At 43.0% G+C, this 15,254-nt stretch overlaps 1 protein-coding gene across 3 annotated transcripts in view; it reads left to right on the top strand.

The window, feature by feature from the left end:
* LOC133489113 (gamma-aminobutyric acid receptor subunit gamma-3-like) overlaps positions 1-14,881 on the top strand; it is a 163,465-nt gene extending 148,584 nt beyond the window's left edge. For 2 of the 3 annotated variants that reach the window (XM_061797868.1, XM_061797886.1), the window contains 2 exons: positions 10,267-10,463; positions 13,065-14,881. In XM_061797868.1, the coding sequence (XP_061653852.1) occupies positions 10,267-10,463; positions 13,065-13,349 (482 nt within the window). In that variant the 3' untranslated portion in view covers positions 13,350-14,881. Of the gene's footprint in view, positions 1-10,266; positions 10,464-13,064 lie in introns of those variants that run through there. The other variant, XM_061797877.1, reaches the window with a different exon arrangement.
* The last annotated feature ends 373 nt before the right edge of the window (positions 14,882-15,254 follow it).

The following is a 15,254-nucleotide window of genomic DNA, read 5'->3' as shown; positions in this document are numbered from 1 at the left end:
TAGAAGACAGCACCTTTTTATTGAAACACACCCATTTTTCATGTCAGCAAAGGCATTGGAACGTGTGACTGACAGGTGTGTTTTGTTGTCCTGGTGCATCACATTACTTTGATTATTCTATACCATGAATAGCACTGAATGCCTACGTTCAGTTTCAGGCTTGGGTTTTGCCTTTGCAGATGACCCAGTTAGAGGTGTAACCAACATGAAAACCTGAGATGGCTGACAATGGGTGAAAAACCAGAGTTGTGGAAAGGCTAAAGCTTTGATGAAGAAAGGATCTGCGCATGATCCCAAACAAACAAACATCTGTGAAACTCAGCAAAGCTAATCTCATGGCTTGGGCTTGCATGGCCTCTTCTGGGACAGCCTCATGAATCTCCATCGATGTAACACATGATGGCAGCACCAAAATAAACTCTACTCTAAAGTCTACAGTCTGCCAGTTTCAAGAAAGATGCAACCAAACCAACTGGGAGCCCCTTTATTATGCAGCAAGACAATGACGTAAAAAACACTACCAAAAGTTGTAGCAAGAAAAGGATTTGTAATTACTAGGGGTGAAACGATTCACAAAATCCATGGTTCAGTTCATATCTCGATTTTGTGGTGACGGTTTACGGGTCGGTACACGTTGACTCTTACGAAAATCAATTACGTCTTCTATATTCTGTATTATTATTATTATTTAAATAGTTTGTATTAATACGAAATATATCTTTGTCTATCTATGACAGTTACGTTTAGTGACAGGCACACTTAAATGCTCTTCTATTGGATGGCAAAAGGTACACAATAAACCTGTGTATCCACCTGTTGCAATTCATATAACAGAATAAGTCATGGCTCCCTGCAAATACAGTATACCAGCTTTGAGTTTAACTAAACAAGCCCACATTTCACACAGTGTACGTACATTTGTGACTAAATTGTATTTATACATTTTAAGATATTTTTATTGTGTACTTTGAGGTTTTTGTAATGTAAACATAGGTGCCTTGGCTCAACAAAGGTTGCAAAACACTGATCTAATCATTACTCTCCTAAATAAAAGCTCATGTTATTAAAGGGGGCATATTTTGCCGGACCAACTTATTCTAGTTTTGGGATGTAATATTGTCTCTATGGTGCCTCAGTAAACATGTGAAATATGAATTAAAATCGTCCAAACATTCCTGAGTACTAGACATTTTTCTGCCGAGAGGCCTGAAGTCAGGTTATTTGAATTTCTCGAGCTTATCTACGTCACTAGCGAAGAGCTCCGCCCACCTCTCCGCTTCCGAGCCAGCGCCGTCAACATAACAAACACGTGTGCTCTCACAAGTGGATCGTCTACACGGAGGCAACCAATCAGAGGAAAGGGGGCGGTCTTAGCCAAATATGCACAAAGTGGCTACAAATCTGTGTCAAATGGAAGTAGCTGTCAGAGGGGCCCGTATGACAAAACCAAGGTGTTTTGTAAATGAAATGGACACTTTTATACTAAGTGTTTTATACTCTATGGAGGTCTAAATAGCCAAAATATGGGATCTTTAAAATAAGCCTGATATGATCCACAAACATACGTGTTTGTACGGACACAGCGATTTCCAGCAGGTTGATAAATGAATGACTTGGAAGTCCGATACAGGAGCGCTGTATGCCGCTGCAACATTATTATGAATCCCAGTCGGACTACAGTACTAGGCAGGGCGCACCCTGCTGCAAACATGATTGGCTGCTGCATCGCAGGAAAAGCACGATGCAAATTAGGTGGGTAACAATATCCATTCAGCAATCCATTGCAATTCTTCTTAGCGCAACTCGATATCAATTCAGCAAATCTGCATGAACCGAGCGACTTCTACTTTTAAATCTGACGTTTGGGGTCATTTTTGGATTCCCCTGTAAATTCGAAACACAGAAATGGACAAAAGACACACTAACCACAATACGCAATCCCAACACGAAAATACGCCAAAAGTCACCGTCCCGGAACTGTACACGGAGCTAAGACAGCGGTTTTGGGGTAATTGAAGTCGACAGAAAGAGCAACTGACCCCCACGAATGAACAGTAACTATTACTTCTCATTTCATTTCTAACGAGTGGGAATTCTTGTCAAATGTGCTGCAGACTGGAGCCCCCTACACAGAAGTCACACAGGGAGGGAGCAATATAGTGAACTTGTTGACAGATGCAATAAATGAATGGGGTTTGATGAATAAAAAGTACGGGCTTGAGTGGCAATGCCGCAAAGATGCTATTGCATAAGGTATTACGTAAATACCCTGCAAATAATTATAGTAACCCTAATAATTAAAGAAATATTGTAAAAGAATACATGCACGTTACTTTTTCAATACAGAGCTGTCATCATTTTTTAACTTTTGTACTCATATGAACAAATAAGTTCTTATTGTGGATTTTTATGACAATTTCTAAGAGGAAATAATTTAAGTTTACATGCACTATACTTTTTTGGGGTTTATACACAACTGCCATATTTTTTACTTTTGTACTCCATATATACAAATAAATTATGTGCAATTTTTTATTTTCAGATGTTTTATTGCTTAAAAAATGCGGTGATATACGAAAATAAATATTAAAACAATTTTCAAAATGTACTCTTAATTATTTGTGTATTTTTACTTCTTACTAAATCAATATAAGAACATTTAAGTCAATATCGAATGGAATCTCAATCCCAAAGAATCGATAACGAATCGCAGCCTGAAGAATCGAAATTGAATCGAATCATGAGGTTCTTAACTATGCCCACCCCTAATGCAAATGATGGGTACGTTCGAAATACACTCCGGTGCTGCTGTGCTACACTCGGGACCGTTTAGAAACTCAAAACATTGTTGGAATGCGCGGAACACGTCTATTATGGAGTTAGGGCGTCAGATTGAATTTCAGAACGCACCTGATGTGTCCTGCCAAGTCAACTACTCGAGTGGGAGTGGACGCGAAATCCCCACTGACATCTTTGCTAGCATTAGCGCGACTGTACACTTTTTCTCAATAGTAAATGAGAAATTAAAAAAAAAGTTACTCTTGCCTAGCCGAACGGGACACGCGGCCTGAACCGAAACAGTCGAACCGAACTGTTTGGACAATTTTCAAAAACACATGCAACACTGGGGATAGAGAACAAGCCCTGCCGCGGACAGTAAAAATATTTGTGTAATTGACGTCGTCCTGATCGGCCAACGGCCAGTGATTGGAGTTCTATTCAAACCAATTGACACAAATGTATACAGCAGAACGAAAAACTACGATGATCAATGGCCATCACGTAAAACTAAAACTTGCAATTACATAAACGACCTGCACATGTGTGCGGATTTAAATCTAACGAGAAACAAAAACAATGATGGCAAAAATGCTGTTGCGAGTGAAAAGAACACAAGGAGGGAAAAACTAACAAAAGGTAGTGCATGGAGCCAGGGATGAAGGAAGGTACAAATGGAGCGAAAACAAAAATCTATCTACAATACAAAGAATGAAACAGGGATTGAAGTACTTAAATACACACATACTGTAACTAAAGTACTTCTACTACACCAAGATAAGCATGAACTGAAACACAAAATCACATTAGTACTTAACAAAAGTCAAGCCTTAGGTACCACTAGAATGGAGGAAACAGGAAGCGACAGGAACAAAGCCAGGGAACGTGAGTATGACAAATAAGCAAAACGGCAACAAAGCTATACTCTGGCACCTTCCTTCAGCAGGGGCCACACTTAAATATACAGTACCAAAGGGCTGGTTGGAAGCAGGTATGTCCCAGTGGGTCCCCCACCTTCACCGAGGCAACTCTTTGGGCGGAGAAATGAAATTATTATATTACCAGCAGGGGGAAAACACAGCACACGTCCCACCTAAAGTTTTATGATTGCCCATAGATTCCACAAGATGGCGGCAAAGCACTACCTTTGTGTAAATTACATTCCTCAATTCACTTTAACGTAATTCCTTGGGAGGCGGCACGGTGGCCGACTGGTTAGAGCGTCAGCCTCACAGTTCTGAGGACCCGGGTTCAATCCCCGGCCCCGCCTGTGTGGAGTTTGCATGTTCTCCCCATGCCTGCGTGGGTTTTCTCCGGGCATTCCGGTTTCCTCCCACATCCCAAAACATGCATTAATTGGAGACTCTAAATTGCCCGTAGGCATGACTGTGAGTGCGAATGGTTGTTTGTTTCTATGTGCCCTGCGATTGGCTGGCAACCAGTTCAGGGTATACCCTGCCTCCTGCCCGATGACAGCTGGGATAGGCTCCAGCACGCCCGCGACCCTAGTGAGGAGAAGCGGCTCAGAAAATGGATGGATGGATGGATAATTCCTTGGGACCTAGATGCCAAAGGTTGGTGCTGAACAGTGAATAGGTGAGTTTTTCAGCAAATAATAGAGGATGTTAAAAATATATATATATGTGTGTGGATAGGTGAATTTTAAAATGCTGAACCACAAATATACGGTGGTACACTGTAAGTTGAGTTCACTGTAATTCATCTTATATCCATCTACCTTTTCTAATACTTTTACTGTCTTGGTGTTTTATAAATAATGCTCTAAGCTGTGTATCAGCTCCAGATCTCAATACCTGAAACAAAAGCTGAAACTTTGTCTTGTTTCATATTCATCTTTTGATGTCAGGCGCAAATGCTTTCAGTCTACAACAAAAATGAAGGAATTTGTCTCTGTTCCAATGCTTTTGAAGGGTAGTGAGTGTTCTGTTACACCGCTGCTGCTTTTGTCACACTACAGGTTGATCCCGGTAGTCTGTGCAGACAAGGCGTCACCTTGGTTGCCATGGAATCATGTAGCGACAATTCCCAAAGAGTGAATGAAACCACGAAAATAAGATTAGTTTACTTAATTTGATGGCCAAAAGCAACACTGTGTGACACACCAGGCGACGCTCCTCGCGTGTGCTACCATTTGAGGAAGAAGACAACCAGAGTTGTTCATGTACCTTAAATGTAATGAGTGAGGGGAGAGAGCCGAAGACGAGCACTCGACCAGTAGGTAGCTCGAAATAGAAAGGAGCAGCTCGTCTCTATGGAAACGGTGGGTGAAAACAGCACCATGAAAGACATGTAGAGAGGGAGATGAGAATGAAAAAGGCTGCGGGAGGAAGAAGAGAAATGATGAGAGTACAGAAAGCCAGAGAAGCCGAAATGGGCCAAATGTGCATGTATCACTGCGTGCAACTCTGCCAAATCCCCGGCTTTTTGTTTCAAAAAATTGATTTAACTTTAGTAAGAACTCCCACAACCCCATTTTAACAATGGCATGTCGCAGGATTAATTCAGAATCTTTAATTAAAGCAGGTCTGATCTGTCCATGAATGACAGCAGTATTGATTTTCTGATGGCAGTGTAATCGTCGTTACATGCAGCCCTATGGGGGGCACAAGTCAGTGCAAACTGTAGGCCGGTCCCAAGCCCGGATAAATGCAGAGGGTTGCGTCAGGAAGGGCATCCGGCTTAAAACCTTGCCAAACAAATATGAGCGTTCATCCAAAGAATTCCATACCGGATCGGTCGTGGCCCGGGTTAACAACGTCCGCCACCGGCGCCGTCAACCTGCGGGGCGCCTTTGGAAATTCAGCTACTGTGGGTCGAAGTCAAAGAAGAAGGTGGAAAGCGGGTTCTTCGGCAGAAAGAGAAGAGGAAAGCACAGAGCCTAGAAGTGAATGTGGGGACTTTGAATGTTGGGACTATGACAGGAAAATATCGGGAGTTGGTTGACATGATGATCAGGAGAAAGGTTGATATATTGTGTGTCCAGGAGACCATGTGGAAAGGCAGTAAGGCTAGAAGTTTAGGGGCAGGGTTTAAATTATTTTACCATGGTGTAGATGGGAAGAGAAATGGGTTATTTTAAAAGAAGAGTTGGCTAAGAATGTCTTGGAGGTGAAAAGAGTATCAGATCGAGTGATGAGGCTGAAATTTTAAATTGAGGGTGTTATGTGTAATGTGATTAGTGGATATGCCCCACAGGTAGGATGTGACCTAGAGGTGAAAGAGAAATTCTGGAAGGAGCTAGACGAAGTAGTTCTGAGCATCCCAGACAGAGAGAGAGTCGTAATTGGTGCAAATTGTAATGGACATGATGGTGAAGGTAATAGGGGTGATGAAGAAGTGATGGGTAAGTACGGCATCCAGGAAAGGAACTTGGAGGGACAGATGGTGGTAGATTTTGCAACAAGGATGCAAATGGCTGTAGAGAACACTTTTTTCCAGAAGAGGCATGAACATAGGGTGACCGACAAGAGCGGAGGTAGAAGCACGCAGGTGGATTACATCTTGTGCAGACGATGTAATCTGAAGGAGGTTACTAACTGTAAGGTAGTGGTAGGGGAGAGTGTGGCTAGACAGTATAGGATGGTGGTGTGTAAGATGACTCTGGTGGTGGGGAGGAAGATTAGGAAGACAAAGGCAGAGAAGAGAACCATGTGGTGGAAGCTGAGACAGGACGAGTGTTGTGCAGCTTTTCGGGAAGAGGTGATACAGGCTCTCGGTGGACGGGAAGAGCTTCCAGAAGACTGGACCACTGCAGCCAAGGTGATCAGAGAAGCAGGCAGGAGAGTACTTGGTGTATCTTCTGGCAGGAAAGGAGAGAAGGAGACTTGGTGGTGGAACCTCATAGTACAGGAAATCATACAAGGAAAAAGGTTAGCTAAGAAGAAGTGGGACACTGAGAGGACCGAAGAGAGGCGAAAGGAATACATTGAGATGCGACACAGGGCAAAGGTAGAGGTGGCAAAGGCCAAACAAGAGACATATGATATGTATGGCAGGTTGGACACTGAAGAAGGAGAAAAGGATCTATACAGGCTGGCCAGACAGAGGGCTAGAGATGGGAAGGATGTGCAGCAGATTAGGGTGATTAAGGATAGAGATGGAAATATGTTGACTGGTGCCAGCAGTGTGCTAGCTAGATGGAAAGAATACTTCGAGGAGTTGATGAATGAGGAAAATGATAGAGAAGGGAGAGTAGAAGAGGCAAGTGTGGTAGACCAGGAAGTGGCAATGATTAGTAAGGGGGAAGTTAGAAAGGCATTAAAGAGGATGAAAAATGGAAAGGCAGTTGGTCCTGATGACATTCCTGTGGAGGTATGGAAGCATCTAGGAGAGGTGGCTGTGGAGTTTTTGACCAGCTTGTTCAATAGAGTTCTAGTGCGTGAGAAGATGCCTGAGGAATGGAGGAAAAGTGTACTGGTGCCCATTTTTAAGAACAAAGGTGATGTGCAGAGCTGTGGCAACTATAGAGGAATAAAGTTGATGAGCCACACGATGAAGTTATGGGAAAGAGTAGTGGAGGCTAGACTCAGGACAGAAGTGAGTATTTGCGAGCAACAGTATGGTTTCATGCCTAGAAAGAGTACCACAGATGCATTATTTGCCTTGAGGATGTTGATGGAAAAGTACAGAGAAGGTCAGAAGGAGCTACATTGTGTCTTTGTAGATCTAGAGAAAGCCTATGACAGAGTACCCAGAGAGGAACTGTGGTACTGCATGCGGAAGTCTGGAGTGGCAGAGAAGTATGTTAGAATAATACAGGACATGTACGAGGGCAGCAGAACAGCGGTGAGGTGTGCTGTAGGTGTGACAGACGAATTTAAGGTGGACGTGGGACTGCATGAGGGATCTGCCCTGAGCCTCTTCCTTTTTGCAGTGGTGATGGATAGGCTAACAGATGAGGTTAGACTGGAATCCCTGTGGACCATAATGTTTGCAGATGACATTGTGATCTGCAGTGAAAGCATGGAGCAGCTGCAGGAACAGTTAGAAAGATGGAGGCATGCACTGGAAAGAAGAGGAATGAAGATTAGCCGAAGTAAAACAGAATATATGTGCATGAATGAGAGGGGTGGTGGGGGAAGAGTGAGGCTACAGGGAGAAGAGATAGCGAGGGTGGAGGAAAACTTGGGGTCAACCGACCAGAGCAATGGTGAGTGTGGTCAGGAAGTGAACAAATGGGTCCAAGCAGGTTGAAACGGGTGGAGGAAGGTCTCAGGTGTGTTATGTGACAGAAAAGTCTCTGCTAGGATGAAGGGCAAAGTTTATAAAACAGTGGTGAGGCCAGCCATGATGTACGGATTAGAGACAGTGGCACTGAAGAGACAACAGGAAGCAGAGTTGGAGGTGGCGGAAATGAAGATGTTGAGGTTTGCTCTCGGAGTGACCAGGTTGGATAAAATTTGAAATGAGCTCATCAGAGGGACAGCCAAGGTTCGATGTTTTGGAGACAAAGTTAGAGAGAGCAGACTTCGATGGTTTGGACACGTCCAGAGGAGAAATAGTGAGTATATTGGTAGAAGGATGATGAGGATGGAGCTGCCAGGCAAGAGAGCTCGTGGAAGACCACAGAGAAGGTTGATGGATGTCGTGAGGGAAGACATGATGACAGTTGGTGTTCGAGAGGAGGATGCAGGAGATAGGGTTACATGGAAAAGGATGACGCGCTGTGGCGACCCCTAACGGGACAAGCCGAAAGGAAAAGAAGAAGAAGTGTTATCGTCGTTAAATGTAGTGATGTGAAACCTTTAAAAGTAAACAAATGTGTGTAACCTGAGAAACCAAGCCACACCACACCTTAATAAACCTTGGGTGCAGTATAACAATGATGCAATTTGATCAGACAGGAAATAAGTGCTTTGATCTTTTGGCAATTCAATGGCAATATTGTATCTTCCATACATGCCGTTTTGAACTCAAAATAGGCCATTTACGTGAATCGTATAGATCCAATGAGTTTTTCCTTGGGGGGTGCTAGTGACGTTTAAGTTCACCAATCAAACGACACAAGAAAGTAACATGAACTCACACAACGTCTTCTATTGGGCTTCCCGGGTACAGGTATTGACACTAGATAAGCCAGCCTGGCTGATCGTCGGGCCAAAATGGCCACCATTTTGGGAAGGTGGTCGTTGCCATGAAAGCAACGACGCGCAACTCTTGTTTACATTTAGACAAACCAAAACAATATTTATTATAGTGGACATTTCAGCTCACTTATAACTTTAGAAAACACTGTACAGTAAATTGGAAATGTTTTTGTTGTTTAATTTTATTTGTATTTTGTATTGTTTGTGCTATTTACTCAGTACTTGTGTAATTCTTTCACTGTGTACTTTTTACTCTTACTCAAGTAATTTTTTGGAGGACTACTTTTTACTTGAATCACCTTATTGTCAAGTAACAGTACTCTTAGTTGAGTACAATATTTGAATACTCTACCCACCTCTGCAGCGGACATCCTATTGCTACTCTTAAGTTTCAGCAACATTTTTGCTCATCAGATCACTGATCTTTTGTACTTTCGCATTGGGGTGACGCAGGTCGTGGCCCTGGTTGTAGTCCCAGCGGAACCGCGAAGCACACATAACATCGCCGACAAGAGCTGATCCGCGAGTACATCCATCCATCCATTTTCCTGACCGCTTATCCTCACAAGGGCGAGCTGGAGCGAGAGGCTGAACTGGTCGCCAGGCAATTGCAGGGCATCCGCTAGTACATCTTGTATTAGGAAACGTGCCTACAATTATCTAATTAGTTTACGGATGTTACTGTTAAATGTATTAAGCGATGGAGCAATGTTAGGGATTATGTCACAACACATAATTAACTAACTTCAAATTCAGAAATGGCCAATAAAAACAGAAAAATACTGGACTTAATATTTTCATGGAGGATGCATTTGGGATTAGCCTTTGAAGTTGGTAATAGTGAAAAATGAAGTGAAACAGTCAATTTAGTCAATTCTATTCCAGAATGAGTGCTTAGAGAGGAGGATGCTATTCATGTGGCACAGCTTGAAGCAGGCATCAGATGCAGGTGGAGGCTCAAGTTGGAGGCCAAAACAAAAAAGCAAAGAAATGAGGCAAACTTAATTTTCATCTTTAATCTTATTGTACTCTTCAGAGTCCAGATTGCTTAGTTTATGTTAAAATTAAAAAAATTCTCTGCGGGGGCTCAGGGGATCCCCCCCAAACTCCCCCGACAATGTTTTTTTTTTTTTGCTCACCTTTTTCATGCATTTGGTGTTTGCATGTCCGATTCATGCACCTCAAAGGTGATATGATTTGCAAACTGGACTGAATTTGAAAGATTATTGTGCTTCACACAAAAAGTCATCTATTTCCTTACTATCTTTGAATGTCTCAAAGAGTAATAGTAAGTTATTTTACTACTACTTTAATGCTTTGTGCTCAAAACCATTGCCCTGCTTAAGCCACACGTTCCTTATACTTGCTTTGACCTTTTCAGGCATTACCACCGTGCTGACCATGACCACACTGAGCACAGTGGCCCGGAATTCCCTGCCTAGAGTCTCGTATATGACCGCAATGGATCTGTTTGTCACTGTCTGCTTCCTATTCGTCTTCGCCGCCATGATTGAGTATGCCATGCTCAACTACTGCTCCTATAGTATACGCAGACCGCCAGCAAAAATGCAAAAACTGGTAAGCCACTTTATTTCTGTCAAAAGCCAAGGTTCCTCTTTTAGTTCATACACTATTCATAAGAACAAATCTGCTTGGTAAAGTATATAGAGTAAACCTTTCTATGAAGACAAATTATCCTCCAAGGAGTTCTAAATTCAGTACTGGAGTCTATGCGGAGGAATTGGACCGATTAGTCTGATCTAAAGGGGTCAAGTTGTTGAATATGTATTTATGTTCAACTGATCAAACATTCCAGATGTGCATGTGAGTATATGTGATTCACTAAGATTTATTCAGTGGGGTTTTATGTGAAACCCCAGCACTCAGAAACTATTTCACAGGTGTCAAACTCAAGGCCAGATCCAGCCCGCCACGTCATTTCATTGTGGCCCACGAAAGCAAATCATGTGCATCAACTTCCATGATTGTTGCTCAAATCTGTACCAACATTTCTAATTGTCATATGTAATATTAACATCCATCCATCCATTTTCTGAGCCAGTTCTCCTCACGAGGGTCGCGGGCGTGTTGGAGCCTATCCCAGCTGTCATCGGGCAGGAGGCGGGGTACCCCCTGAACTGGTTGCCAGCCAATCGCAGGGCACATAGAAACAAACAACCATCCGCACTCACAGTCACACCTACGGGCAATTTAGAATCTCCAATTAATGCATGTTTTTGGGATGTGGGAGGAAACCGGCGTGCCCGGAGAAAACCCACGCAGGCACAGGGAGAACATGCAAACTCCACACAGGCGGGGCCGCGGATTGAACCCGGGTCCTCAGAACTGTGATGCTGATGCTCTAACCAGTCGGCCACCGTGCCGCGTAATATTAACATATCGCAAGCAAATTTTGTTACCAATCCCCCTTTTTTACAGTAACTGAACAACCCGTATCCTTGACTTCTGATTTCACAATTTCAACATTTGTTGTGTTTTACAATCATAATGGCGCTCTGAGGGAAACCGTAACTGCAACATGGCCCGCAACAAAAATTAGTTTTACACCCCTGCTATTATGGTTTGTCACAAGTTGGACCCCAAAGCAATAACAGTCTGGGGAGCAAAGGGCACTACCAATCGGGTAGGAAAACACTAACTGATAAACTATGGTGCAAGGCTAAAGCAAACAAAAGCACCACAACAAAAGGCAAGACTAAAAAACGTGGCTAATGGTGAATTGAAGAAGAAGCAAGGAGGGTCACCAGGAGGTCGCCAAACCGCATAGGAAAAGGGATTTTAAAAAAAAAAAAAAAAAAAAAAAGCAAATACTACAAACTATTGCTGGAGCAAGACAGGATACGGATGGCTATAAACAGAATAAAAAGAGGAAAGTTCCGGCACCTTCCTTGGTGAGCGTGCAACGCTTAAGAGTGGGAGTCGATTGCCAATCACTCTCAGCCAACCCCTCCCAACCACCCCCCCCCCCCCCCCCCCCTTTGCTCACTCCACCCAGCTCACTGGGCCCCCTAAAGGAAACAAGAAAAACACAGGTGAGAGACAGCAAGTCCACCATAAAGTGCACCATGTCTTCAAAGTTGCATTGTCATTCATTCTGAGCAAAAGTGTGCCGCTTGAGAACCTTTCTTGCCGTCACCCAAAGATCGCTAGAAGCTTTGCGTGGGAGTTCTCAAGGCTGCTGCACCTGTCACCACTGATTCAGTGGCAGCAGCACACATCTACTTGTCAAGCTGCTGCCACTGCTTGGATGGGGGGGGGTCGGGGCTCATGGCTAGTAAAGACTTTCTTTTTCGACTGAACAAGTCACATAAAGTTGAGCTTTGATGAACCTATAGCTCTCTTTGCTCTTAGGGCTTGGGAGGTGGGGGGGGTTGCTTCAAGAGGACCACAATCATGGTCTGACTAAGTTGTCCTATTGTCATCAAGGACAGGTCATAAGTCACTTGTTTTCTCGGTTTGTTCAATCTCCATCCAAAAATAATGGAACACAGGCAGTTACTGTTTGAATGCTGAGAGTAAAGACAGAAACAAAATCTTGTGGCAATCACGTCATTGTATACACATATTTGTATAGGAGGGATCACTGTGGACCATAAGCTTTCCCACGTGTTTGGGAGATTTTGTTCACCTCGGTTGTGACGAAATTTGAACTTTTTGGCCATAATTCCAAAAGGTGTGTTTGGCACAAACACAACACTGCTCATCATCAATGGAACACCACACCTACAGTGAAGCAGGGTGGCATCAGCATCATAATTTGGGTCTGTTATTCCTTCAATTGGAATTGGGGCTTGAGTTAAGGTTGAGGGACATATGAACAGTTCATAATAGCAGTCAGTGTTAGCAAAAAAAAAAAAAAAAAAACTTCAGAATTAACTTGGGGTGAATCGGATTCTCTTTAAATGATGGTAGGTGTGTGTTGACTCCCATTTAACATGAGTTTGACCATGATTTATTAATTCTGAACACAGCCACAGCCATGTTATAAGAGTGTGTGCACACTTGCCGTTTATTTTTTGACTTCCCCTGTGTATCTACGTATGTGTGTGTGCGCGCGTGTTACTGCTTCAGCAATACTGTATGTCATGTCATGCAGTACTGCGGCAGATCAATACACAGACTTCTAGTAAATCTATACATTTCTCTCTCCCTCTATAGGCCTATTCGTCCTTCCCCATGGGTCGGCCCCCTCATCGGCACATGATGCCCACGGGCAATGCTCTCTTCTGGCAGGACTATGACGACGACTGCCTGGACCAGTGCCTGGACGGGAAAGATTGCAAGAGCTTCTTCTGCTGTTACGATGAATGTAAAGAAGGCGGCTGGAAGAAAGGACGCATCCATGTCAACATCCGTGAGCTGGATTCCTACTCTCGGGTATTCTTCCCGACTTCCTTCTTGCTCTTCAACATTGTTTACTGGGTCAGCTACCTCTACCTCTAGTCACACTGTTGACGTGGAGCATTGGATTTTTGGGATTTGTCGTGCTGCCTCTGGAGTTGAGGAAGGGCCATCATTCTTTTGAGAGTTGAGGTGGAGGAGGGGAAAAGAACTGGAACGGACAAATCCTTTTCAGGACTCGAAGCAGACCGCTGCCATCTGGGCGGCAATGCAGTATTTTGGCCCACAAGGTGGCAGAGCACCCATAGTGCCTTCTTTAGAAAGGGTGCACAAGGCCACCGCAGCATTTTAGTCTTTAGTAAATCCTCCATCACGGCGAAGCATGCTAAATTGTTTTACTCATTGATGAAACCAGCATAGTTCTCACGACAGGAAATGCTAGGACACTCACCATGCATTTTGTGGTACTTTACAAGTGCAGTAGTTTTTAATAATAACAAAATGCTACCAGAATTACTGGTATTGTTACAGAAAACCCTAGCAGACAATGCGGTTTACATTAAAAGAATGCACAAGGGCTGCGTAACAACAAAGGGATCTTGAACTAAAAGGTATGTTTTGTAGTAGTACTAGTACAAAGCCCATCCATTCAGTTCCACCAAGTCAAGTATATATACATGGAGATTGTTTTTTCCCCCCAAATGAAAAATAAAAAGAATTTCTGATGCCCTGCCATTAGTGGGACCCTGAACTGCCTCTCATGCCGGGCTGGCAACACCTGAGGGGCTGTAGAATACATACACATTGTGGTCCAATGTAGGCCACTAAAGAGAGAGAGAGAGAAAAGTGTTGAAAAATGGATGAGGCTGGATGGTTGGGGATGGAGTCGCTCAAACAGTCACCACAATGTAAAATTGATGCCACATATGGAGACATATGGACACACGTGAAACCTAGGCTTAACTTTAATGTTCTGTTTTTTGGCTTTGTAGAACAAACACACGCACACACAAGCTTCTCTCAATGTGTGTGTTGTGACACAAAGGAGTTGTTGTATTGTCTAATGTTTCCTTTTTCATACATATGGAATGTATGTAGGCTGCTAGCGAGTACCAGTTTGTGAGCTTACTACGTATTCATCAGGCCTCTGTGTCCAGTCCAGAGGTACTGCACGTGGTTAGTAGAAAGGCCCATTTAATGGCAGGTGTTGACTTTGTGTGCTGACTTTTGTCTTTTAATGCAAAAATTCCCCCACCTCTGATATTTCTACCACACTTTATAAGTGTCTATCGAGATACTCTAATAAAAACAAAATTGCTATTTTTAACCTGATCAGTGTTTACAAAGCCACGTTGACATCTGAGTACTGAGCTATGGTCAGCATTGGCAACCTCCCCACTCTTGTTAAAAAATTAGATGACATTGCAAGTATTACAATAAACGTATTGTCCTCACTTCCACCTCTCACTCTAAGCTACAGTAATTTCTCCTGAATCGCTGGGGAAAGAAAAAGCCAACCTGATCATGGATCAGTACTCCCAGAGGAAATCTTATACCTTTTAACTGGACAACAATTATGTTTTTCTAGTGTGTGGTACATTGCTTGTATGAATAAATAATGTTTTGGTCAAGTATTGCTGTGACGTGTCTATGTGAAAACAAACTAATTCACTACATATAACCAACACTGAAAGAGGCAATATGCTCTTGCATTGGGTTTAGATACATCCTAACAAAGCAGACAACATATGAATGGACATGGAATACTTGCAAGGAATAGGACAAAACTTAGATTGCTAGAGATTGTCATATGTTCTATTGAAACTCCTTGCTTTGGAAAATTTGGAAAACTTTTATTAAAAAAATAATAATAATAATAATTTTTTTAAAAACGATATCGGGCAAGACATGCTTCGTCAGTGTGCTTCGTGACCCTTGTGAATATTACAACTTGGAGCAAAGTCTTGCTCATTCCAAATGTGTGGGGTGCAAACTAGCTGATTGAGG

The sequence above is a fragment of the Phyllopteryx taeniolatus genome, chromosome 1 (genome assembly GCF_024500385.1).
Source record: "Phyllopteryx taeniolatus isolate TA_2022b chromosome 1, UOR_Ptae_1.2, whole genome shotgun sequence".
Lineage (NCBI taxonomy): Eukaryota > Metazoa > Chordata > Actinopteri > Syngnathiformes > Syngnathidae > Phyllopteryx > Phyllopteryx taeniolatus.
This window is presented reverse-complemented; position numbering and strand designations above follow the sequence as displayed.